This window comes from Prosopis cineraria, unplaced genomic scaffold (genome assembly GCF_029017545.1).
Source record: "Prosopis cineraria cultivar Desert tree isolate PC_DT_omini unplaced genomic scaffold, ASM2901754v1 PC13, whole genome shotgun sequence".
Classification (NCBI taxonomy): Eukaryota; Viridiplantae; Streptophyta; class Magnoliopsida; order Fabales; family Fabaceae; genus Prosopis; species Prosopis cineraria.
The window spans coordinates 25,576,946-25,603,860 of record NW_026555344.1 but is presented as its reverse complement, the minus strand read 5'-3'; the positions used below and the strand labels follow the sequence as shown (position 1 = coordinate 25,603,860).

Here is a 26,915-nt window from a genome sequence, read left to right as displayed (position 1 = left end):
GAGAGATGGAGGGGGGGGGGTTAGAGCTATTTGAACGCCATCAAATATTCTCTCATTCATCAAGTATGCATTACAAGTGCAAGTTTAGTCTGTTTTTCTTTTCCCTTAAAGAAACCCTAACAACTTACCAATATAAAATCAATAAAGTAAAAAGATAAAGATTTCCTTCTCAAGAAAAAAACTTACAAAATTATTAAATAACACGAAAGCAACATATTTTTTTTCTAAAATAATATTTCTCATATTTTCTATCAGCTAATTAACTTCTTTACTAGTTTATTCAAGCTAATTACCAATAATTGATCAATTTGAAGCTTAAATAGTCTGAATTTGAATATTATGTCACGCCAGTTTTATGTATAACTTGATGATGACGAATTTCAAAAATTAGCAAGATACTTTTCATGCTTAACATATTAAATGATACATTATGATACATTTTCCCGTGCATTAATTCAAAATCTGAAATTATTCACTTTAATTGTAAATATTACTACAAAATTTATCTTACATCCATACATCAATACAAACGTGTGTGTGTGTGTGTTGATGCAAGTGATTTGTAATATACAAACCAAAAGTAAAATTTTAGTCATCACTAATTCAACTCCATCTAAGCCATTGAACTATGAATCATTGCTTTTACAAATCCAAAAACTCGTAATTCTATTAACAAGGGAGGATTTTGTACGCTTCAAAATTACGAGTGATCATGTAGGTTTCTAATATTCTTAGGAGATCCATGCAACATCCATCTTCCCCGCTGGTCCCAAAAAATAAAAAAAAAAAATTTCATTTTCCTCAAATAGACCTCGTTTCCCTCCACTACAGTTTCTCCATTACACCTTCGCTAAAAATTTGAACAATTTAGATCAAATTTTAACAGTACAAATTAATCTGTGCTTTAGAAACCTATCAAATCTAAATTTGACAGTCCGAATTTGTAGTGTTCTCCCCACTGCAGTGGAAAGAAGCCACTTCTCTGGGGTATAGTGTGTTTAAGAGGACCTTCATGGTTTTACAAACACCCAATACAAATTCCAAACATACTTGTTCAAACTCAGGGAACACAAACAAGCCTGTACCTTAAATACTATTTTCCCAGCAAACGCCCATGATCAAATATAAGAGTCCATAATGATGGATGCAGCTACACAACGAAGCTGTATAAGATTACACATCTGAAGCATCTGCATAGAACTGATCCTCATTGAGTTGGCATCTCATTTTTAGGAAGAACAGTTTCCTCTGAGAATATGAATCTCTCAGTGGCACCAAACAACTTGGCTAACTGCATAATTACACTCTGTGACGAAGAATCTGAAGGCAGGACAGGTGTTGGAAGAGATGGGACACATAATGGAAGGAATTCCTTCTTATTGTTGATCGGGGCATATAGTGTTAGCACTCTCTGGCAAAAGAGGAATCTGCTCCAAATAGAAAGTGAAATAAAAAATTAACTAAGACACTTGACAAAAATTCATATAATCTCCCTCAAGGGTAAACTAATAGCCAGTTTGTTTTAAGATTTTTTTTAAAAAAAAGTGATTTAATTGGACTAAACATGAGAAAGTTGTTATGCGAATTTAAACTAAACACATGAGGGATGTGTTGGGGGAAAAAACATTATTTTGATAAGCTATTTGTAATAACTTATCAAAAGAAGTAAAAATGGATAATTTTTTTTTTTCCAACAAAACCTTCATGATTAGTTTAATTTCTCCGGACAACTCGAGCGTTAAACTTAACCAAAATAATTTTTTTCTTTATTTTTCAACAAACTGGTCCTAAATCTTCTAGCAGGATTTGAAGTGTTTAAACTTCATGTTACGGAACACAGCATTTTAGTCTTGAAATTAAAAAATAGATTAGCAAGTAAGGAGTCAAATAAGTTTTCCGTCAGAATTGCAACATTGGGTCATTCATGAGCAAACTTGAGATTCCAGTAATTAGTTATTTGCTGCTTGAAAATATGAAAAATTGAAAATCATACAATTTGCTATTTATGGAATGTATTCCAGCAATTTATCTGCGATTCTGTTTACCTTTTGATTCCTCCAGTGATTCATATAGCTTAAAAGCAAATAGGATTTCAAATTACAAATTGAAATGTGGGAATATGGGAATTAGAAATAAAAAGGGGTAATTAAGGAAATTAGGGAAAAAAAGGGTAATCCGAGTATTTGGGTATATTTTATATAAATAGAGTATCTAGGGTACAGTGGAGGGTGTGAATGAAATCAGCCTCTCTTTTCGTCTATATTTCTCTTCTTCCTCTATCAAGGTATCAAAGCCATCTCTCCGGCCATGTCTCCGCTGGAGACGCAGTCCTCGACTGAACGCGCTGGCGACTTGGAACACCACTTGGAAATGCAATCCTCATTACTTCAAAGTACTCAACAGGTTCTAGACCAACACACTAACGATATATCTGAGATTAAAACTACCTTATCTTAGTTTATGAAGGAGATTTCTGATAAGCTTACTATGCTAGCCAATCAACCATTGCATTCCCCTCCACTTCAAGTCGGTGAACCCTCCTAGCCACCTTCCCAAGCACCCTCCGTCGCTCTCCCTCGACTTACAACCTCTGTCCCTCCACCCCCAATAGCAATCCCACCACCACCCCCTATCTCTCGACCAGCAACCCCTTCTGCCTCAACACCCGCTCCCCCCATTTTCACACCACCACCTCAGTTTGGGTCCTTCCAAGGTCTCCTTCCCACACCACCCAACTCAAACTCTGTTCCTACCAAGAGTAGTAGAGTCGCATTCCCCAAATTTGATAGCAATAATTTCTGAGGATGGGCTTACCGCTGTTGCCTATTTTTTGACATGGATAGAACACCCGTTGACCAGCGTATTCGTCTTCTTAGCATCCACTTGGAGAAACGTGCCCTGCATTAGCACTTAGCCTTCACTAAATAGAGGCATTTAGATGAGATATCTTGGGAAGAATACTTTCATGAAATGGAAACCAAATTTGGGGATATAAAACTGCAGATGCAAGACTTTGTTGAAGAATATGAGGAGAAATTTGATGAGTTGCTTACTAAAGTTGACTTGTCAGAGGCAACAGCCATAAATTGCTTCATCGGAGGCTTGTGCAATGACGCGCAACAGGGCGTCCTTAGTCTCCAACCAACAACACTGGCCAGTGCAATGAAGATGGCTAGACGACAACTTGCTACCATTAAAGCGATTCATGACCACGCTCCGCCTTCTACGCCGCCAACTCACATGCCTTCCTCTGGGTTCTCTTCGTTCTACTCATCTGGGTCTTCTCGTTTGCCTTCTCCATTATGATCAGGTTCCAGGTCCCACTAATGACCCAGTTACTAAGCCCATATCCACCACGAGCCCATTAGCAGATAAGTTCAAACAGACCCCATCCTTCAGCACCTCTAGTTCGGCATCCTCTAGGCCCTCAAAACAACTTTCAAAGAGTGAAATGGACGATCGAAGGCATAAGGGCTTGTGTTATTGGTGTGATGACAAATACAACAGTGCACGCGGTTGCCAAGATTCACAGGTCTTTTCCTTAATTGTTGAAGACAGAGCAGAGATATTTGCAAACACTCAAGAGAAGATGGCACTAGAACAAGTCGTATATTAGATATAGGTTTTAACTTTTCATCTTTGTACTAATCCTTGAGGACAAGGATCTCTTTTAGGGGGGAGTATATTGATACGTGGGAATATGGGAATTAGAAATAAAAAGGGATAATTAGAGAAATTAGGGATAAAAGGGTAATCTAGGTATTTGGGTATATTCTATATAAATAGAGTACCTAGAGTACAGTGGAGGGTGTGAATGAAATCAGCCTCTCTTTTCATCTATATTTCTCTTCTTCCTCTATCACAAATCATTATTACTTGATCTCAAACACTAGATAGTTCAGGTGCTACTTCCTGAATTGCTAGCGAAAAATCTTAGAGGAGAAAGCAAATCTTTTGGCCAAGCAATGAAGCCAAATACTTCAAGATATAGATAAGCATGGCTGTCCAGGGATCTGGAGATGCTTAATATCAATGTCAAGCAGCTCTAAGTGCAGAAGTGATCAACGATGAGGCTTTTATCCCTCAAAGTGATCAACGATGATGTCCAGAAGTTTTGTAAACAGATCCAGAAGTAGGATTTTCAGTTAGAAGAGGTTTCCAACTGACTAAAGACGTAGCTTGGCATGAGAATGAAGAGAAGTTAGCAAAACAGTAAGCTCTTTCACTCTCCAAACCACAAATCAATCATCAATCAACTGACATTAATCATGAAGTACAATGAATAGCGACCAGCATAATAAGAAGATTATGCTTATAGTTAAAAAAAAAAATGGAGCTCAACAAAGCATTTATTCCAAACAATAAACAATACTTTGTCAAAAATAATGCAGTTCAACAGCGTTCATTCCCAAAACAAATAAAAATAAGAGGAAACGTAAGGAAGGCCTCTCATACCTTAAAAGAAGTCGCCTTATGAAGGGATCACCTAAAATCTGTCCCCAAACAGGATTAAGCATGTCTCTTGTTGCCAAAGCCAGTCCCCAGTCGTTTAATAATGATGAAAGCAGCTTCTCAGCTTTGTTGTATGTGTCCTGACAAGGAAATTGAACTCCATAAGAGACCCCCCAAGAGGAGAAATTTCCTACCTCCAAAAATAGTAAAATGAAAAAAATAAGGTCATTTTTTAAGCACCATATCAATATCATTGCCTGAAAGACCAAGCAGCAGACAGAAAGCTTGCAGTGGAGCTGTCAGAAACATGGTGAACAGGCTCCCATGTATATATCGTGACCAATCAGCAGAAGCAATTGGGGGTAAACAACTAGGAGAAAGGAGCATAGCAACTGACTCTCCTTTCTCTTTTCCAGCTATGGCCTGCATTTGACTCTGACCAATCAATTTTCAAATGTTCTAAATGAATCCAACTTGATATTAGGATGAGAAGGAAACGATCATGATATATGAACACTTGACGTAGAGACCTAGCCCCCAATGCAATGTTTCTTCTATTAATCCAGCTTGTTTGAATGAGAAAGAACATACAATTATGATTTATGAACACTATACCTAGCCCCCAATTTGATGTTTCTTCTATTCAAGACTATTTTCAAAAGTACTTAAGACTTCACCTAGACAAGCAATTTTACCTTTCCCATTGCCTCTGATTAAAGACCGTCAAAACTTCATGTATGCAATAAAATATCCGCATGATAACAGACCCAAAATCAGTGATGATAGTGTGTTGCAATTTAACATCGACATAATTAATTTTATAACTCTTTACAGGGTTTAAACCAGTGCCATCATGTATTCCACATCAAGCTTATAATGAATATATAAATTATGTGTTTAAAATCATGTCTCACCTCTTTATGCACAATGCTTTAATTAATACATGGATAGTGTATGTGTGTAAAATCACCATGTCCCCTACATCCCACCTAATTTATGCGTAAAGCTAGCGTTTCTACACCAGCATATGTCATATTCCTAAAGTTCATTATGCATACTAAAATAGAGGTAATTCTTGCCTTGAATGCCTCACTGCTTTCACTGTCAATGACTAATAGAAGCGGTCTTCTTGTAAATGGTAGAAAGTCAGATGGATAAATGGAGTTTAATCCTGAAAAGCAATCAAGTTAAATAACATTCTAATAAGATATGACAAAATGACAGCTAAACTGAATGAAGGTTAAATAAAAGGCAATGACCAATTGATCCATTCTGTCTCAAACAATTTCCTAATTTCCAATTCTAGTTGTTACAGTTGTTGAATCTTTGAGTTTTGGCTCTTCTCTCCAACCTTCCTCAACTTATTTCAACATTAGGAAGAATGATCATATGCTCTATCCTATATATTCCAGAAAATAGTTTCCAAAAAGCCAAACACATGGTCACAATGAGACCCGTTAAGAGCTTCTGCATGGATACAACATAAAAACTACATGAAACAATTTAGAAATTCATTGCAAAGAATCACTCCATGACGAGCCCCAGTCAATAAATGGGTCAAGTTCATAGAAGAAATAGGCCCTGGGGCCAGGAATGGTACTGAAGGTAAAAGGGACAGCAGGCATATTGGAAGGGTTCAAGCACCCGAAAAGGAGAAGAGTGGGATAAGGGATTCCAATATCTAGGGTTCTGTGCCCTAGGTGATGCAAGCAACTGGTAAGGCAACAGAGAGTCCTTACCTCTCAAAAGTCAGTAAGTGTTTCCCCTGCCTTTTCCTCTATGTGCATGTCATCATGTGCCAATGCATAAAGAAAGAAACTTGTGTTGTTGCAATGCATGGTGGTGTATGGGATGTCTCTTAGAGCTCTGGTCAATAGCCAATTGATACGTGGGAATATGGGAGTTAGCAATAAAAGGGATAATTAGGGAAATTAGGTATAAAAGGGTAACTTGGGTATTTGGGTATATTCTATATAAATAGAGAATCTAGGGTACAGTGGAGGGTGTGAATGAAATCAGCCTCTCTTTTCGTCTATATTTCTCTTCTTCCTCTATCAAGGTATCAGAGCCATCTCTCCGGCCATGTCTCCGCTGGAGACGCGGTCCTCGACTGAACGCGCTGGTGACTTGGAACACCACTTGGAAATGCAATCCTCATTACTTCAAAGTACTCAACAGGTTCTAGACCAACACACTAACGATATATCTGAGATTAAAGCTACCTTATCTCACTTTATGAAGGAGATTTCTGATAAGCTTACTATGCTAGCCAATCAACCATTGCATTCCCCTCCACTTCAAGTCGGTGAACCCTCCCAGCCACCTTCCCAAGCACCCTCCGTCGCTCTCCTTTGACCTACAACCTCTGTCCCTTCGCCCCTAATAGCAATCCCACCACCACCCCCTTTCTCTCGACCAGTGACCCCTTCTGCCTCAGCACCCACTCCCCCCATTTTCACACCACCACCTCAATTTAGGTCCTTCCAAGGTCTCCTTCCCACACCACCCAACTCATACTCTGTTCCTACCAAGAGTAGCAGAGTCGCATTCCCCAAATTTGATGGCACTGATTTCCGAGGATGGGCTTACCGCTGTCGCCTATTTTTTGACGTGGATGGAACGCCCGTTGACCAGCGTATTTGTCTTCTTAACATCCACTTGGAGAAACATGCCTTGCGTTGGCACTTAGCCTTCACTAAACAGAGGCATTTGGATGAGATATCTTGGGAAGAATACTTCCGCGAAATGGAAACCAAATTTAAGGACATAAAAGATGAAAACCCCATGATTGCAATAAAGAAACTGCAAATGCAAGACTCTGTCGAAGAATATGAGGAGAAATTCGATGAGTTGCTTATTGAAGTTGACTTATCAGAGGCAGCAGCCATGAATTGCTTCATCGGAGGCTTGCGCAACGACGTGCAACAGGGCGTCCTTAGTCTCCAACCAACAACACTGGCCAGTGCAATGAAGATGGCCAGACGACAACTTGCTGCCATTAAAGCGATTCATGACCACGCTCCATCTTCTACGCCGCCGATTCACAAGCCTTCCTCTGGGTTCTCTTCGTTCTACTCATCTGGGTCTTCTCGTTTGCCTTCTCCATTATTATCGGGTTCTAGGCCTGACTTGGTTACTAAACCCATATCCACTAATGACCTAGTTACTAAGCCCATATCTACCACGAGCCCATTAGCAGATAAGTTCAAACAGACCCCATCCTCCAGCACCTCTAGTTCGGCATCCTCTAGGCCCTCAAAACAACTTTCAAAGAGTGAAATGGACGATCGAAGGCATAAGGGCTTGTGTTATTGGTGTGACGACAAATACAACAGTGCACGCGGTTGCCAAGATTCACAGGTCTTTTCCTTAATTGTTGAAGACAGAGCAGAGATATTTGCAAACACTCAAGAGAAGATGGCACTAGAACAAGTCGTATATTAGATATAGGTTTTAACTTTTCATCTTTGTACTAATCCTTGAGGACAAGGATCTCTTTTAGGGGGGAGTATATTGATACGTGGGAATATGGGAGTTAGCAATAAAAAGGGATAATTAGGGATAAAAGGATAATCTAGGTATTTAGGTATATTCTATATAAATAAGAGTATCTAGGGTACAGTGGAGGGTGTGAATGAAATCAGCCTCTCTTTTCATCTATATTTCTCTTCTTCCTCTATCACCAATGATTCAACTCATCAACATCACCAAGGATGGTTTGTGAAGGGTGTGCTATAAGATGGCATACAATGATTGGAATGACATACGGCCATTAGAGTAGGAGAATGAACAAAAATGTGAAGGGCGACTGATAACGAATTGCTACTTTCATGAGGCTTCTAATATATAATGGTAATAAAAGAAGATACTAAGATAGTTAGTTATAGTTAATTGGCACTAAGGTCTATAAATAGGAATTAAGAGTTGTATTACAGTAAAGCTTGAAACTTAAAACAATTGCACTATTCAGTCTAATTGCCCTCTATTTCACTCATCTCTCTTTCTTTGCTTCTTCTATCTCTGCCCTCCGTCCCTTCCTCCTCCTCTCTCTCTCTCTCTATCCCCAATTACATTTCCATATAGTGGTATGCCAAGGGAAGCTTGCTCTGATATCATTGTTGGATGTTGATAATTCTGATAGATCGAGAAAGAGAGGGGAGCGAGGAAGAAGAGAAATAGAAAATGGGATCAGACAGAAGAGTAGAGAGGTTTAGAGAAATTCTAAATGTTATGCTGTGTGTTCTTATCCCAGGGAATCATAATCTGATTTACACAGTAGGTAGTCTTATTTAGAATCTCCTATTCCTACCCATTCCCTTTACAGCTACTTAACAGCCACTAACCAACCTTTAACTAACTTTCATTTATTATTATAATTATAATATCATATCAAAATCATCTTGAAGAAAGGGAATAAACCATCAATGCACGATGCCTTGCATAATTCCCTGAATGCCAGAGTCTAGCAGGCATGCCAAGAATGTCAAAGATGAAGGTGGGTCTTCCTCACCATTAACCCAAGAAGAGTATGGGGGTCAATAAAAAATCCAAGAGTCAATGTGTTCTTGAAGATGACCAAAGAAATCCCACTGAGGACCATCACAGCGCACTATATCACTTCTGTTAATCATGAGTTAAAAGTCAACGGTGCAAGAAGCCTTTGTTTATGGCTACCACAACCTTTATTTGAAGACCCAAACCCTTTGCCAATCTTTGGTCAACTTTACGCAACAACACCTTACTTCCATCAGATGCAATAGGAGACGAGTTTCTTAGGAAGGTTCAACAGCATGGTCTTCATGTAACAGAATCTCTGTCGTTGTGGGTCACTTGTGTTAGTGGATTTTTATCATTGTGTATCCTTCTTTTCTTGTCGCCATCTACTCATGCTTTTCTACCTATGTCTTCCTCTAATTTTTTTATTATCATCTGTCCTCTCCTTGAGTTAAACTTGGTCCATGTTTTTTTCATTCCCTTTGTTTTTGTTTTCTCTGCTGCTATTTGCAGAAGTTGAAACGCATGATTGAGGGGTGGGGTGTTGTGGTAGAATGGATTGATTGCTTATCATGTTCTAATTTCTTCACAAGCATGGTTTTTCAGCGAATGGGGGCATATGGACATGTATCAGGTAGGAAAAGAATACTGAACATGTGGGTCTCTAACTAGGTTGGATGTTCCAGCTGTTGTGCATGTCAAAAGTCAATGGCACAACTGGTTTTCTTATGGTGGCAGGCATCACAGAAATGGTACTAGCTTCTTAAAGCAATGAGGAGGAAGAAAAAGAAATGAAGATGTAGTAGCATGGGCCCAAGGTCATTTTGCAGTGGATCAATTTATGGTTCCAAGTCCAAAAAAACTCAGACAGTCATCTCTTCACTATTCAAGAGAATTTTTCTAGATTTTAAAGCCAAAGTTCCCCTTTTTAGTTTCAGATTTGTTTGCTACCTTAATTGTACTTGACCTTGGGGGCAAGGGTCTCTTGGGAGGGGGCAGTGATATATAATTGTAATAAAAGGGAGAGAGTTAGTTTAGTTCATGGACATTTAGGTCCATAATAGGAATTAAGAGTTGTATCACAGTAGTTTGACTGTTAATACAACTGCATCATTCAGTCTTATTTCTTTTCGCTCATCTCTTCTTTCTTTCCCTGCTTCTTCCTCTCTCCTCTCTTTCTCCCTCCTCTCTCTTTCCCACTTACAATTCCATAACAGCTTCTTACTTTTTGGGAAGATACTAGCCCAGACGTGCTTATAACTACAAAATAACATCTCTGACAATTACATAATCATATCTAACTAATCAAAGCACAAGCCAGCCTAATCTTAAACAATCTATTGGCACTCAACGCAAATGAAATAAAACACTAAAATCAACATCAAACTAAAGCCAAATTATTCAATCTCCATGACTTGATTAGATTTCTGGTTCTTTCTTTCTTTTGGTTGCCCCTATATGACCAACAATTAGAAAGCAACTGTGGTTCCCAATCAGGGAAAAAAAAAAATACCCTTTCATCTCATATACGTTTAAACATAATTTAAGCGTATTTCCATGTATTAGAAAGAGTGTGAGATAGTGAACCTTCCATTTAAAGCTGTTTTAGAAAGATGCCTTGATCTTGCATATTATCTTCAAATATTACTTTCTATGAAAACAAGAAAATAAAAATAAAGAAAAAGGAAGGATGCAGAAATAGTTTATCTAAGATTTAAGTAGAGGATAGCTGAATGAGAAAATATCCATCGAACAGTAACAACTGTCACTGACTACTGAGAGTACAATGCCCTTTTGGCACTTTACATCAAAATTTCAGATTAAACAACGTTAAGAGTTTATAGTGGAATGTCACATAAAACAATTCATCTAACAACTTGATCACAAAGTTGAGCTAAATATTATCCCATAAAACTCATAAGAGCACATATATACGCAATAACAAATGCAAGGACAAAAAAAAAATCAATGAAGTAGAGCATATATAGCAGAACCAGGCAGTACAAGAACGGAAGTCTACCAAGGTATTCTCTAAGATGTACCTCCATCTCCACGCGGGCCCAAACTGTAAGCAACCAGATTCATTGTCCACAGCACCAAAAGATCCTGCGTTGGAAGTATACAATAGTGTCCACCTTTTGCTCAAGCAATTTGAAAGCATAAGAGGTAAGAAATCCTATGCTTCACAGGCTCTCATTTTGTTTACGAAATAATTAATCACCAAAACCCTTGGTGATGGACTCACACCAGCATTAAGAAAGAGAAAATATCAAGCTGTATAATCATGATGGCACTGATAGTAATATTTTAAATATCCTAACATCTATTTTTTATAGGGGGAAAAGGCTGTTATATAGTTGATCTTATATTTCAGTACTATAGGTAATTTAATAACTTTCAATTTTATATTTCCTAGTCCTTCACCAGCAATTTATCAAACGTCCAGATGAGGCTCAGAACCTCTGGCCCATTTATTTGTCCGCTGTTTAGTAGCATGTTACCTTTGAAATAACTTCTTTGGCATTTTGGCAAAAGCTAGAGCTGACTTGCTATTTTGAAAAAGTTTCTCCCAATCTGATTTATGGACTTCAGCGATAAGCCAGGAAACAATATTGTGGGAATTTGCAGTTTAAGGAAATCAATGGTTTGCTTAACTGCAGAGGAATGCCCACATCTACAAGGGCATATCCTCACCTTTAAATCTGTTATGAGATAATTGTGTGACACGGTTTCTCTTTGGTTCTTTGCACATGAGATTTTAAGGAAAACACTATTTCCTCTGCAAAGGGACCAGGATGAGTTTTACACTACCAAGTTTGATAGAAATTTTGTTAATTGGTTCAGTTTTTGAGCTTTTTCTTGTATCGTAGGTTATTGGTAGCTTTAGCTTATCATCCAACAAGATGTACTCCTCTTTCTGATAAAATTACTTCAACCATCCCCCAAAGAAATTTCTTTTTCTATATTGCAGTTAACTTTAAAGTCCTGGTTTCCCATACAGGAATGGTTGGAAGCTGGGGGAGGAATGGGCAAGGAACAAATGTAAAAGTAAAAGTGAAGGAAAGAGATAAGAGGGAAAAATGATGCTTTTTCCTTCCTTTGCTTGGTTGTTAAAATAGACAAAGAAAAGAATTAGAGGCAAGAAAATTCATTAACTCCTTGTCCCTTCCTTTCCCTTTTCTTTCCCCACTTTTGTTACCTTCACAACTTCCAACCATAATGATATGAGAAACCCAGACGCCAAATCAAAAGATAAAACAAATAAAATTTAGTTGATTTTCTTACATGATGATTACTTTTCTTAACATAAAAAAGGATTAACGTAAGGAATACAGCAACAACAACAACAAGCCTTATCCCACTAGGTGGGGTCGGTAATGTAGGGAATAATAGCCAATAAATTATTTTCTCATCATAAACCATCCAAAGTGGGTGAACTACAAACCATGAATGTTAGAGGGCTTTGAAGGATGGTTTGAAAACTCCCACTTCCCCTCAATCTTTATATGAAACTCCCAAACAAGGAGAAATTTCAACAAACCCTCCCTTTAACTCCACTACGCTTCATTTGAACTTAATTTATAATTAATGGGTACTACATAATTATCTTAAACTAATTATAGAATATCATTTTTTATATAGGTATAAATATAAATTTAACTCATGATGCTCTGTCATGCTCACCCTAAGTTTTTAAAAAATTGCAGTATCCCTGTATTGCACCATTTTTGGATACCACAAACACACTTATGCCCCTGCATCAAAGCAGACCGTCAAGAAACTTCAGTTCACAATTTTTCTACCTTTGCTTCACCCTAGAAACCCAAATTTTCAAGCTACTAAACACTAATCCCTTATTTTCTGATTTAATTAAGCTATTTAGAGAAAGAACTAAGAATGATTTTGATTTATAATGTCAGATGCACCCAGATGTAAAAACCCATTAGTCTTGAAGTATGTACAGAGCCCCACCTAAATCTTGGGCTGAAAGCTTAACTAGAGTGAGAGAATACTGGACTAAACTTGTATACTCCTGCTCAGAAAGATTCCAATATCATGTAAGGAACAAACCATCTTAAAAGCTTTAGCTGTTAGAATAATATCAAAATTAGATACTATCCTTGTATGGGAGAGATGATTAACTTTAAAGTTTGTCAAAGAATGTACTCATCTTTTTATTATTTAAATCACATGAAAATATGTGCAGAGATATTAAAGGTATAAAAACAAAGTTGCACAGAACCCCGTGAAATGTGTGACAAAAATTGAAACTACAAAAAATGATGCATGATCCCAATAAGAGGCACCAGCAGAACAACAAAAGAGCAAATACCTGAAGCTGACAAATATATTAGGAGAACACCATCAGGAGGAAGCTCCTCACAAATTGTGGCTAGAACCTGACCATAAGAAGCAAAACAGTCTAAAATTGTGATTACTTGAGAAACAAAGGAAATGGGAGATTTAATCATGAATACACCGGTATAAAGCATTCCTTATGTTAATTGCAAAGCAAGAATGGTCAAAACCATAACATTTTTCTCTTAATAGAAAAGAAAATTTACTAAGGAATAGCAGAGTTAAAAAATGAGAGAATAAAATCTTAGAAACAAGCACAATAATCAATCAAGACTAGAACAAATGGCATAGAAGCAGCCATCTTCTTTGGCGAGGCCACATTCTTAAAAAGAAGATGAGTAGGATACTGAAATGAGGACATGAACACTATCCTATCCTATCCTTTCCTACAACAACTCCAAAGGCATATTTGACAGAGTAGAAAGGAATAGAATGTAGTGGAAAATAAAGAGTGGGTGGGTGTGATGACGCATGACACTCTGAGTCCCTACTTGAAAAAAAAAAATGTAAATCACATAATGGACCATTTTTTTAATACCGTACCCTTTCCCTCCTTTCTTTTCCCTGCAACCAAACAAGGCCAGAGAGAGAGAAGACAAGTATCTCTAGTGCCATATTTTCTAACAACAACATTAGATTTTCTATTTTTTAAGTTCTAAAAGGTAATTTTGAATGCCAATTTACCAACACCAGGACTCCCTACTCAGGCCTAAAACAAATCACCCATCTAACAAGATAACATCTTTGCAATTACTGATAATCTGGGCAGCAATGCTGCTGATTATTTGAGTAGTAACGATCCATATAGGTTTCCAGAACCCAAACAACTCAAAACAGATTAAGGCGCCTCATGTGAGATTGGTGAGGAAGATCATGCACCAACCTTAAGAAATATGTGGCAATACATCAAAACTGCTACAGGGTAAATAATCTCATTATATTGATAAGAAAGGGGTAAATGAACCAAAAGTTCAACAGTCTTATTCATAGCCTTATAGGTTGCAAAATTGTATTATGAATAGAATTCTATCCAAATTAAAACCTGTAACTCCTGACATATGACATAGTAATAACTAGCAACTAATCTTCACAATACCCGGTAAGCTAATTATAGAATATAGATCAATAAATCCAAATAAATAATTAAACCAATATTAAATAATAAAATAAACCAAACCCTATCTTCCCATACTATTCCCCTCCAAGCCATTGTTATTTGTAAAAAAATTTAGGGGCATGAGTGCCAAGGAATTCACAATAAGGTGTGGTTTATTAGCACATAAAACTGATCAAAACTGCTTAAGTCATCAATTCTCCAGGAGCATGACAGTTTTGCAGATATGAGATGCCAAAGTAGCAGTGAATTAATCTTTTTAGAGGATCATTGTCCAATTACCACTATAATTACCAATTGAGTTAAATCGTACATCCACATTCAAGTTCAGTGCTTTACTTGAAAGCACCTTCCAGATCAAAGACAAGGATGAAAAACTTCCTGGGATTACTCTTGATAGTAATTCTCTAGACAAAAAGATCAAAAAGGGAGGATCATAAAAACAACAACAACAACAACAAAAAGTCTCATCCCATTAGGTGGGGTCCGCTACATGAATTGCATGACACTATTGTATTCTATCATCAATCAAGCTTTTAAAAATATTATAGTTAATTAAAAAGTCTCATTCAACAATTTCCATAAGCATTCTCTTTGATCTTCCTCTACTCCTCTTTACAGAATTCAAGATTATCCATGTCACTCTCCTTATCCCCCCACGGCCTTCTTTATAGTCTGTACACGTCCAAACCATCTCCAATGATTTTTTTACTATTTTCCCCTCAATAGAATTATAACTCAAAGTTCCAAAAGATTTATTTCTCAATCAAATAATAATAACAATCTCGCAATTGGCGATAGAATTTTTGTAGTTTACTTTAAGAGATTAACCATGTGATGAATTGACCACTTTGTATTGTTAACAGTTCTAAATGCAAAATAATTTACCAAGAATTCTTACATTGTAATTCTCCTAAATAAAATCACCACTTAACCATAACGCTTGAGACCAAATGGTAAAACTTGCTCTCATTAGGAGGAGATCCCTATCAAACTCCATCATCTTATCACATGAAGTTAATTTAACATATAAAAATGCTTTTCTTCAAAAGGCCATAAAAGGGACAAAGACTTGTGACTATTCAATTATACACAACAACAAGTCTTATCTCAATTGGTGGAGTTGACCGTATGAATTGTACAACTTCATTGTGCTCTATCATATATCAAGCATTTAGAAATGTTGTTAATTAAGAGGTCTCAGTCAACAATTTCTATAAGTACTCTCTTTTGGCCTTCATCTACCCCTTTTAACAGGGTTCAAAATTATCCATTCCATTCTCCTCACTTGTGACTACTCAATTACATATCATGGCAAAATATTAAAATGAAACAACAATTGAAAAGGAAACATAATTTCAACATATTTTTCATACTTACTGCCATATAGTTTGTAAGTGACGGACGATATAACACAGCTTTCCGTGGGTTAGTTGGTAAAGTAGGATCAACAATATCCTGTGAAAAACCAATGCGACTGGCCCCAGGAGGCCCATTCTGACTAAGTTTTGAGCTAGATTGGTAAAATGAGCCGCTAGGTTCCCACTCCAAACATTGAAGCATTCTAAATGTGTCAATAGTGAGCTCTGAAAATTTTACCTGCTTAGAAATAAAATGTCAAAAGAAAAGTAGAGAATGAAGGAAAAAATTTACAAAACGTCTCATGGGCAGTGGGGGAAAAAAATTACATCTTTAATTGTAACATTTTTCACAAATATTCTTCCTAATTATTAGAAGAAGCAAAGAAATCCTAAAGTATATTACCTCATTATGATGGAAGCTGCTCAATAGAGCATCTTGTAATTTTAGATTTCTCTTTGTGATTGCTGGAGCAACATGCAGTAGAGTATCTGGATGAGTGTCCAAAACTAGACTATATCTCAAAGGCCTGATATTCATAAAAGCTGTGTCAGCTTTCAAAAATCTGACAGCTTCTTGAACCACCAGCTTCCATTCTTTAAAGTCACTTTCCTGCCACCAAAAGTGTTTGAAGATTATTTCCAATACATCTGCGAATGTATGCTAATTAGAATAGGTTCCATAAAGCAACAGGTTATCATTCTAATTGATTGCCCAACAGTTCTGCATTGTGGATGCTCTAAAGATGCATTATTATGTAATGCTTGTGCAGCTCCATAGCTTAGTTATAAGGTTTATTGACAATAAATTAACCCAATTATCTAAATTGGTAAAATATAAAAGGTTAAGAGTCACTTTTACCTTTGAACATTTCGCTTAGGGTCTAAGAGTGTTCTAAATTCAATTTTTGGTCAATTTTGTCCTTGAACTTTAAAAATTTCACATCTCATTGTCTCGCAATTCACACATCGCTTGTTGACTATTCTCTGCTTAGCTGGACTTGTTTTGTTTACTTTTTTAGGCCACATGGCATCCAAGTGGATGTCCAGTCAAAATTAAATAAGGTCACTTTTGGCCTCAAAGTATTCTCTTAGGGACACATAGTATCCTGAACTCAATTTTTTGGGCATTTTCCCCTTAAATGTTGGAAAAAAAAAACGTGACCACGAGTGTCCTAACTTGGATGCCAAATGGCCCAAAAAAAGTCAACAAAATGCATCCAGCAAAGCAAATAATAGTCAACAAGTAACGCATAAACAGCATGTTGGATAAGAGCCTAAGTTGCCGTAGGCCATATCAAAATTAGACCTATTTTTCCTTATTTAAATAAGATCTGCTATCTGTTATTAATATCTGATTTTATCTCTTATCAGCATCTAATTTGATTTGCCAAGATTATAGGAGAGATATTAGTGATTTGTGTAGATTTTCTTCCTCTCATCTCTTCTATATATGTAAACGCTTCTTATGAATAAAATATCAGTGCTGTTCTACCCTAATTATAACATGGCATTAGAGCTTTGGTCTGTGATCAATGGCATATAGAGCAGCTCTAAAAAACCAACCACGAGTCTTCACCACAAGCGACGGCACAATATCGTTGGCCAACAAAAAGCTCACAAGGTACTGGTTTGAATGCACACAGCATGAACTCTCCCTTTAGGACGTCGAGTTCAGGGAACGATTCATTCTCGCAAGCTGTGATTGTTCATCATCTCAATGGAAACAACACCTCCAATGGTTGCGACATATTTTGATGTAAGAATCGCAAGAAATACCTCACAAAGAGTCCTCCAACAATTACAGATGCAAAGTTCGAGTCTTGGTGGGCAGAAAACAATATGGTTATGGCCTAGCTCGTGAATTCTATGACTGTCAAGATTGGCAAAAATTACCTATTGGCAACTACAGCCAAAGAAATATGGGAATTTGCAAAGCACACCTATTCACTCAAGGAGAACACGGATACCATTTTTCAAGTGAAGCAATTGCTTCGAAATCTCTTGCAAGAAGAGCAACCTGTCACTCAATATTACAGTGCTCTCATGCGGCTATGGCAACGAATTGATATTTAGGAGGTCCACGAATGGACTTGTCAGAAAGATGGGAAGTACTACCAAAAGATTGTTGATCGAGAAAGGTGCTATGAGTTTTTACTTGGACTCAATCACTCCTTTGAGGATGTTCAAGGACGTATAATGGGCATGAGGCCTTTTCCATCACTAGAAGATGCCTTTAACATGCTCAAATGTGAAGAAAGTCGAAAGATTTTGACTCACGGTCGTTCTATGCCTCCTTCTACTTCACTCAAAGGTTCTGCACTTGCTGTCAAAGGAAAAGGGAGATATGAAGGGTAAGAAGTCTAGAAGGTGTGATCGCTGCAATAAAAACGGACACACTCAAGAAACCAGCTGGAAGCTACATGGCAAGCCTCAGAATTTCAAAAAGAAAGGCAAGGGACTGTCAGTAACCTCAACAGAAGCTAAAACTGGGGGATTAAGCACTGAAGAGCTGCTGGTCTTAAGGAAAGTTTTGGAGAAACATTTTGCATCTGCTAAAATATGTGAGAATAATACTGCTTCTGTGACTATGGCACAAGCAGGTACAGCTTTAACTCAAACTCTTAATAGTATGAAAAAAATCCAACAATATTTCGATCGTCGATTCTGGGGCATCTAATCATGTAACAGGCTCTAGGAATCTGTTTTCTGAATTTAGTGAATTTTCTAAGCATGAGATTGTTGAAGTTGCAAACAGACAATATGCTAAAGTATTGGGAACTAGCACAGTGATAATCTCTGAAAATATTGTGTTGAAGGATGTGTTATATGTACCTGAGATTAAGTGCAGCTTACTGTCTGTAAAATGTGTGGCATCTCAAACTGTCTGTAAACTGATTTTCAGGACTTGGCCTTGGGGAGGATGATTGGCAATACTAAGGAGAGGAATGGGCTCTACTATATCCATGGATCTCCATCAAATAAAAGTTATGGTGTTTTTTCTATTATGTCTCATGAAGACTTGATGTTATGGCACTCTAGGTTAGGCCACCCTAGTCCACATTATTTGCAACTTTTATTTCCAAATATAAATAAAAAGTCAATTTCTGACTTTCATTGTGAGACTTGCCACTTTGTTAAACAAGTTCAAAATTCTTATCCATCCCACAAATATACACCAAGTCACTCTTTTGCTCTCATCTATAGTGATGTTTGGGGTCCATCCAAATTTTAAACAAATTCTAAAACAAGATGGTTTGTAACATTTATTGATGATCATTCTCGCTTGGCTTGGGTATTTCTAATGAAAGAAAAATCAGAAGTTTTCAATATCTTCAAAAACTTCTATGCCTTTGTTCAAAATCAATTTTAGACCTCCATAAAAATTCTTCGAAGTGACAATGGGAGGGAATATGTGAATCTAAATTTTCAAAATTTTTTGAAAAAAGAAAAGGCAAACATCATCAAACATTTTCTGTTTACTCAACTCAACAAAATGGTGTCTGAAAGAAAAAACAGACATTTACTTGAAGTGGCTAGAGCTATTATGTTTGAAAGTAATGTTTACTAACATCCCTCAAAAGATTTTTGGGTGTACAGCTTTTGTTTATAATGAGGGAGGAGGAAAATTGAATACTAAAGCCATAAAATGCATTTTCTTGGGTTATTCTTCCTGTCAAAATGGGCATGTCGGGAGGGAAGCTGGTCAGTATGCGAGGGTGCATGGTGGTTTTGGTTTTGGAGAGCTAAACAATGAAGGACACACTCTTCTTGATTTCTCATTGGCGTATGATTTTAAGATTGCCAACACTTGTTTCAAGAAGAGAGATGAGCATCTCATCACTTACAAAAGTGGAGCCTCAAGGTCACAGATTGATTTTCTTTTGGTTAGGAACGCAGATAGAAGACTTTGTAAAAATTGCAAGGTGATCCCCGGAGATGCTGTAACGACACAACATAGGGTCCTAGTCCTTGATGTGTGTATTATGAGTAAAATCCAAAAACGTCGACAAGTAGTAGCACCAAGGATTAGGTGGTAGCAATTAAAAGGTGAGAAGCAAGATATTTTCAAGCGAAATCTTTTGGATAAAGGAATTGAGAATCTCAGGGAAGTGCTAACATCATGTGGGAGGATATGGCTAAAAAGATACGGGAGGTTACAAAAGTAGTTTTGGGAGAATCAAAAGGTTCTAGTCCGAGAGATAAGGAGTCTTGGTGGTGGAATAATAGTGTACAGGACAAAATCAAATATAAGAAGAACTGTTTTAAAACCATACATTTGTGTAACAATGAGGAAAATTGGGAGAGGTACCGTATGGCTAAGAAGGAAACTAAGAGAGCTGTGGGTGAAGCTCGTTCTAAAACTTTTGAAGAATTTTATAAGAGTCTTGAGACGAAGGAAGGAGAGCGAAATATTTATAAGATTGCCAAGAGTAGGGAAAGAAAATCAAGAGATCTAGAACAGATAAGGTGTATTAAGGATGAAGAGGGAAGAACTTTAGTTACAAATGATGAAATTAAAAATAGATGGGAGACTTACTTTTCTAAACTTTTCAATGATGGAGAGGGTTCATCTAGTAACTTGGACGATTTAGTAACTAGTGAAGGAGAACAAAATTTGTCATTCTATCGAATAATACGTGATAAGGAAGTAAAGGAAGCTCTTAAGAAAATGACAAATGGTAGAGCCAACGGACCTGATTGTATATCTATCGAAGCGTGGAAATGTTTAGGTGAAGAAGGGGTGAGATGGTTAACTAAGTTATTTAATGTAATTTTACAGTCCAAGAAAATGCCTGATGAGTGGAGGAGAAGTACATTAATTCCTATTTATAAAAATAAAGGAGATATTCAGAATTGTACTAACTATAGAGGGATTAAGCTCATGAGCCACACAATGAAATTGTGGGAGAAAATAATTGAGCACAGGTTGAGATTGAAGACAAGTATTTCTGAGAATCAGTTTGGTTTTATGCCAGGTAGATCAACTACAGAGGCGATTATCTACTAAGGGGATTAATGGAAAAGTATCGTTGTAAAAATAAAGATCTACACATGGTTTTTATTGATTTGGAAAAAGCTTATGACCGTATACCAAGAGAAGTGCTTTGGAAAGCGTTAGAAAAAAAAGGGAGTACGGATTGCTTATATTAAAGCCATACAAGATATGTATGAGGGGGTAAAAACTAGTATAAGAACGCCTAGTGGTCAAACAAAGGATTTTCCTATAAAGATTGGACTACATCAGGGATCATCTCTGAGTCCTTATCTGTTCAACTTGATCTTAAATGTTTTGACAGAACATATTCAAGGGGAAATTCCAAAATGTATGCTCTTCGCGGATGATATAGTTCTTATATCAGATACAAGAGAAGAGGTTAATTGCAAACTTGAGTTATGGAGGAGGACATTGGAGTCGAAAGGTTTTCGTCTGAGTAGAAGTAAGACGGAATATTTATATTGTAAATTTGGTAAAGGACTATTCGACAATAATTTGGAAGTGAAATTGGGAGATCAAATTATACCTCAAGTGGAAAAGTTTAGATATTTGGGAGCCATTATTCAAAATGATGGCGAAATCAGTGGAGATATTTCACATAGAATTCAAGCTGGGTGGTTTAATTGGAGAACAGCTAAAGGAGTTATTTGCGATCGTAAGGTGCCTAATAAACTTAAAGGAAAGTTTTATCGCACTACTATCAAACCGGCAATGTTATATAGTAGTGAATGCTGGGCTCTAACGGGACAACAAGAGCATAAAGTTGGAGTAGCAGAGATGAGAATGTTACAATGGATGTGCGGACATACACGTAAAGATAAAATTCGAAATGAGCACATACGTGAAAAAGTGAGGGTGGCACCTATTGAGGAAAAAATGGTAGAAAATCGGTTGACATGGTTTGGGCATGTACAAAGAAGACCAAGGAAGGCACCAGTGAGAAGAGTGGAACATATAACTTTGAGTCCGATTAAGAGAGGTAGAGGAAGGTCTAAGAGAACACTTTTGGAAGTTATTGAACGCGATCTGTTAATTAATAATATTTCTAAAAGCTTGATAAATAATAGAGCACAATGGCGTCTTGCAATCCATGTAGCCGACCCCACCTAGTGGGATAAAGGCTTGTTGTTGTTGTTGTTGTTGTTGTATTCTTCCTGTCAAAAGGGTATAAATGTTTTTCTCCTGTCACCAATAAAGTATCTGTGACCATGAATGTTCACTTCCTTGAAAAACAACCCTATTACTCCAAATCACCCATTCAGGGGGAGACTACTGAGAATAAATTTGAGAATAAATGGCTGATTTGTAATGATCATCATAAATATTCCAAATCTGGACAAAAAACAGGATGTTCCCCATATATCACTAGATGACACCTTTGAACATACTGACTCCTTTGATTCTACAGCCTTACCTCAATATACTGATGTTTCACCAAGAATCAGTTCAGATCCTCACCAAACAGACTCTACAAATTCTGGAAATTCCTAAAACAGATCAGATTTTCAGGATATTAATCCTTTTGAACCTCTTAGCTGTTCCTTGATAACCTTGAAACTAGGGTGGAGGAACCTAATCATGCCAGCAAACAGAACCATAACAGAGAAAGAGCTGAACCCATTTCTGCTCCGATGCAAAGCCATGACTCCATGCCTGAGATGAGTCTTGAAGACCTACAATGGCCTATTACTCTTAGAAAAGGGAAGAGGAGTTGTACCAACATCCCATTGCAAGGTATGTTTCCTATAAGAAACTTTCTCCCTATATGAAGACATTCGTGGCGAATGTTGAACAGGTGACAATTCCTAATAGCTTTGAAGAAGCTATAACTGATCATAAATGGAAGCAGGCTATAGATGAAGAACTAAGGGCACTTTATAAGAATAAAACTTGGAAGATCACCAACTTGTCAAAGGGAAAATCTATTGTTCGCAGTAAGTGGGCTTTCACTATGAAATATAACCTTGATGTAAGTATAAACAAATATAAAGACAAATTAGTTCCAAGGGGTTTCACTCAAACCTATGGCATGGACTACCAAGAGACCTTCTCCCCTGTGGCCAAACTCAACTCAATTAAGGTCTTATTATCACTTGCTGCTAATCTAGATTGCCACTTCACCAATTGGATGTTAAAAATGTATTTCTAAATGGTGATCTAGATGAGGAAGTATACATGGAGATTCCCCTTGGTTCAAGAAATTCTGAAAACTCTCATAAAGTTTGTAGGTTGTACAAATCGATGTATGGATTAAAGCAGTCTCCAAGAGCTTGGATACAAACAATGCCAAGCAGATCACACGTTATTTGTCAAACATTGTGGAGAAAAATTAACAGTTCTTATTGTTTATGTGGATGACATCATGTTGACACGGAACGATGTCGAAGAAATCACTAAACTAGAGGGAAATTTGGCAGCAGAATTTGAGATTAAAGATCTTGGTCCATTAAGATACTTCCTGGGAATGGAACTGGCAAGAACACAAAAGGGGATTAGTGTATCACAATGAAAATACACTCTAGATTTATTAAAGGAAACAGGGATGTTGGGAGCAAGGCCTGCACACACTCCAATGGAAGTAAATCAGAAGTTGACAATTAAACCAAATGGCACAGCAGTAAACAAAGAAAGATACTATTGGTTAGTGGGAAAACTAATTTATTTGTTCCACACACGACCTGACATATGCTTTCAAGCTAGTGTTGTGAGTCAATTCTCTAGTGCTCCTCAAAAGGAACACATGATAGCAATTGACAAGATTCTTAGATACTTGAAGAAGACTCCTGGACAAGGGCTACATTTTTTGCAAAGAATGTGATCAGAAACATTGAATTATTCACTGATGTACATTGGGGAGGCTCAAAGAGTGATAGAAGATCAACTACTAGGTATTGTTCCTATGTGTGGGGAAATTTAGTGAGCTAGAGGAGTAAGAAGCAACCAGCAATGTCAAGAAGTTCAGCAGAATCTGAATACCGAGCCTTATCATTAGGAATAGGTGAAGGGATGTGGATCATTCATCTCTTGAAGGAATTGAAGATTGATCTGAATGGTCCGATTAAGGTATGGTGTGATAATATGTCAGCCATAAAGATCGCTAACAACCCTATTCAACATGACCGCATGAAGTGTGTGGAAATTGATAAACACTTCATCAAAGAAAAAATTGAAGCTAAGGTGATAGATCTATCTTACATAACCAGATTGCAGACATTATGACCAAATCCTTAACCCCAAACAAATTTAAAGGACTCAAAAGCAAGCTAGGAATGATTAACATCTATTCGCCAACTTGAGGGGGAGTGTTGGATAAGGGCATAAGGTGCTGTAGGCCCATATCAAGATTAGACCTATTTTTCCTTATTTAAATAAGATGTACTATCTATTATTAATATCTGATTTTATCTCTTATCAGCATCTGATTTGATTTCCCAAGATTATAAGAGAGATACTAGTGATTTGTGTAGATTCTCTTCCTCTCATCTCTTCTATATGTGTAAACGCTTCTTATGAATAAAATATCAGTGTTGTTCTACCCTAATTACAACACAACAAAATAACAAGGTGTCAAATTTTAAAAGTTCAAAGACAAAAATGACCCAAAATCAAGTTCAACAAACCCGCCGACCCTACATAGCAAGTTTGAGAGAAAAAATGACCCTTAACCCCAAATATAAACAGAAGCAAATGTGAAAGAAGCATCTCAGCAAAATCTAACATCTATATAGGAAGCAACATAACATGATAGCATATAGGTAAAATCATGCCTTTAATAGTATTTTTATCTACATGTTAATAACAAGGGCAAATTTGCCACAGCTTTTAGCATTTTAGTAAACAAATGTTACCCATACAGTGTAAGACAGATATGAACTCTTTAGCAAAAGAATCCTACTTTAGAACTGCATCTTCTACATTATTTCATCGTATTTAGCCAAACTAGATGTTCTTTGACTCATCAAATTAATAAACAGCCCCTATCCAAACAATCTACCTCTAAGATATAAATACATCTTAGAAGAATACTACATCAATTTAGATGGAAACACTTTAGATTTAAAGAGAAGAGTAAAAATCAGCAGATCTTAACAGGAACTTGTAAGAAAGGAAATGCATATGATAGAAGGGCTAATGCAAATTTATATTGCACACAAATTTATCATCACTTATGGTAACTACTTTTGACGCAAACATCCTGTTAACAACAGTGTAGTGATGTACAAATCAAAGATGAGAAACATGTATCAACGATCCATTAAATCACACAGAAACGTATGCGCACAGTAGAATTTTACAAACCTGGAATGTTCGCTTACATTCATCAGCTAATAATTTAATCTGATTAGCCAATTGCTGCACCATTTCTCTCCGGTTTGAAACCAAACAAACCATCAGGAACCGAGCAAGAAACCTCAATTGTTTGTTTGCAATGTTCACATCCTGAAATAATCCCTCCTTAAAATACTCCCGAGTTAATATAGCTTCATAGAATATATACGACTCAGATAGATAACTCCCATCACTTGTTCTCATGTACTGCCCAAAATATAGTTGCCCAATGCGAGATGCAATTTCACCAATCTCCCATCTCTTAAGCCCAGATTCAACCAGCTTCTGCCGATTCTCCTGTTGAAACTTCCACAACTGTGTGTAAACCTTAAAGACCTTATAAAAGTACGTGTCATACCTAAAAAGAAAGCCACTAACATATGTTAAGCCTTTCATAGATGACCAAGCATGAAGACTTCATACAGGACATCTCATTATTTATTATCATAGCAATTTGCTTTTAATCATCAAACTATAGGCACGCAATGAACAGTGATTTCTGTTCCAACTCAAAACAATAATAATAGCAGCAGCAGCAAAAACGGAATGCCAATAGATCGTTAACTTATGGTTTAATTCTCAAATTGATTATGCCAAAACTCTTAATAGTAGAACAAGTAATAAAAGTTGGCAGTTAAACATGGTAAACAAGAACAAGACAATATTGTAGTCATCCAGAGAGAAAGCACTGAAAATACAATGTTTTTTTAAAATCCAAGCTACGCAATTCGGTTATGCATCCGATTCGAGTAAGAAATCAGAAAATTAATTCAGTCCTATGATAACAGTACTTCGGTAATCAAGATTGGAAATTTTTTCCAACTGCAAATTTTCCGCGGAACTGAGAATAAGCACAAGAAAGATCACACATGAAACAGAAATGGCAACAGAGTGGCATTGAGCAATACCTGGTACGCTGGTAATAAGGCAAATCCCTGATCTTAGAGAACTTCTTGTCAGCTTTATCAACGAGAGTCCAGAACACTTCGCTTACTGGAATGTTGCTGCTACTGGTAGTGCTTTGTTGATGCGACATTTTCGAGCTCCGATGGTTACATAACGTGATCCATATTGCGAGGATCTTTAGGTGGTGAAGGCGACAGAAGCGAGGTAAAGAGAAAGCAGACGAGACCCACGGAGTGCTTCGGCGGCCAAAATCACCGGAATGTTAGAACGCGGCCTGTTGGGCTGTTGGTTCGGTGATTTGGGTAAAATCAAAGAATTTGATCGACGATTAGCCGATTATAAAAGCCGGCCTTGATCAACGTCAATATACTTGGCCCAAAAAAAAAACGCCAATATTAATTAATTAATGATAATTGTTAAATAATATTTACATATTTAAAATAATTGAGTTGGTATCCTCATTCAACCAGTAAATTATAACTTAATAACTAAAAAATTTTGATATTAATCAACTATCTATATCTCTATTAGCGTTAGATATCAAACAATCTCAATTAAAATTAAAATACTTCATTATCATTATTATTATTAATATTAATATAAAGTATAAAGTTTATTATAAAAAGTGTTATTTACGATCCATAATACTGCAAATTCATTTCTTACTTCAAAAAACTATCCATGAATTATTATTTATAAAATATAAATATTGGTTTAGTTTTGAGAATTGAGTCCAACATGCCTTAAAGGGTTTGTTAAGCGTGCCAAAAAAAATAAATCCTCAAAAGAGTAATTTAGATTAAGTGATTTTAAATTTTCAAAGTTTTTTACCACAATTTTTTTGAAATGCCAAAAGAATATAAGAAATGGGACTATGCCGAATAACACATGAAGGCCCATTATA

The 26,915-nt window shown here is 36.8% G+C and overlaps 1 protein-coding gene across 1 annotated transcript; it reads right to left on the bottom strand.

The window, feature by feature from the left end:
- Positions 1–450: 450 nt before the first annotated feature.
- Positions 451–26,298, bottom strand: LOC129291868 (uncharacterized). The gene is given in 11 exon segments (XM_054929421.1): positions 451–1,427; positions 4,456–4,592; positions 4,693–4,875; positions 5,532–5,623; positions 10,967–11,003; positions 11,006–11,052; positions 13,280–13,346; positions 15,800–16,018; positions 16,184–16,390; positions 25,076–25,463; positions 26,014–26,298. Coding segments are annotated over 11 exon segments (1,725 nt in total). The 5' UTR covers positions 26,142–26,298; the 3' UTR covers positions 451–1,207.
- Between the last annotated feature and the right edge of the window lie 617 nt (positions 26,299–26,915).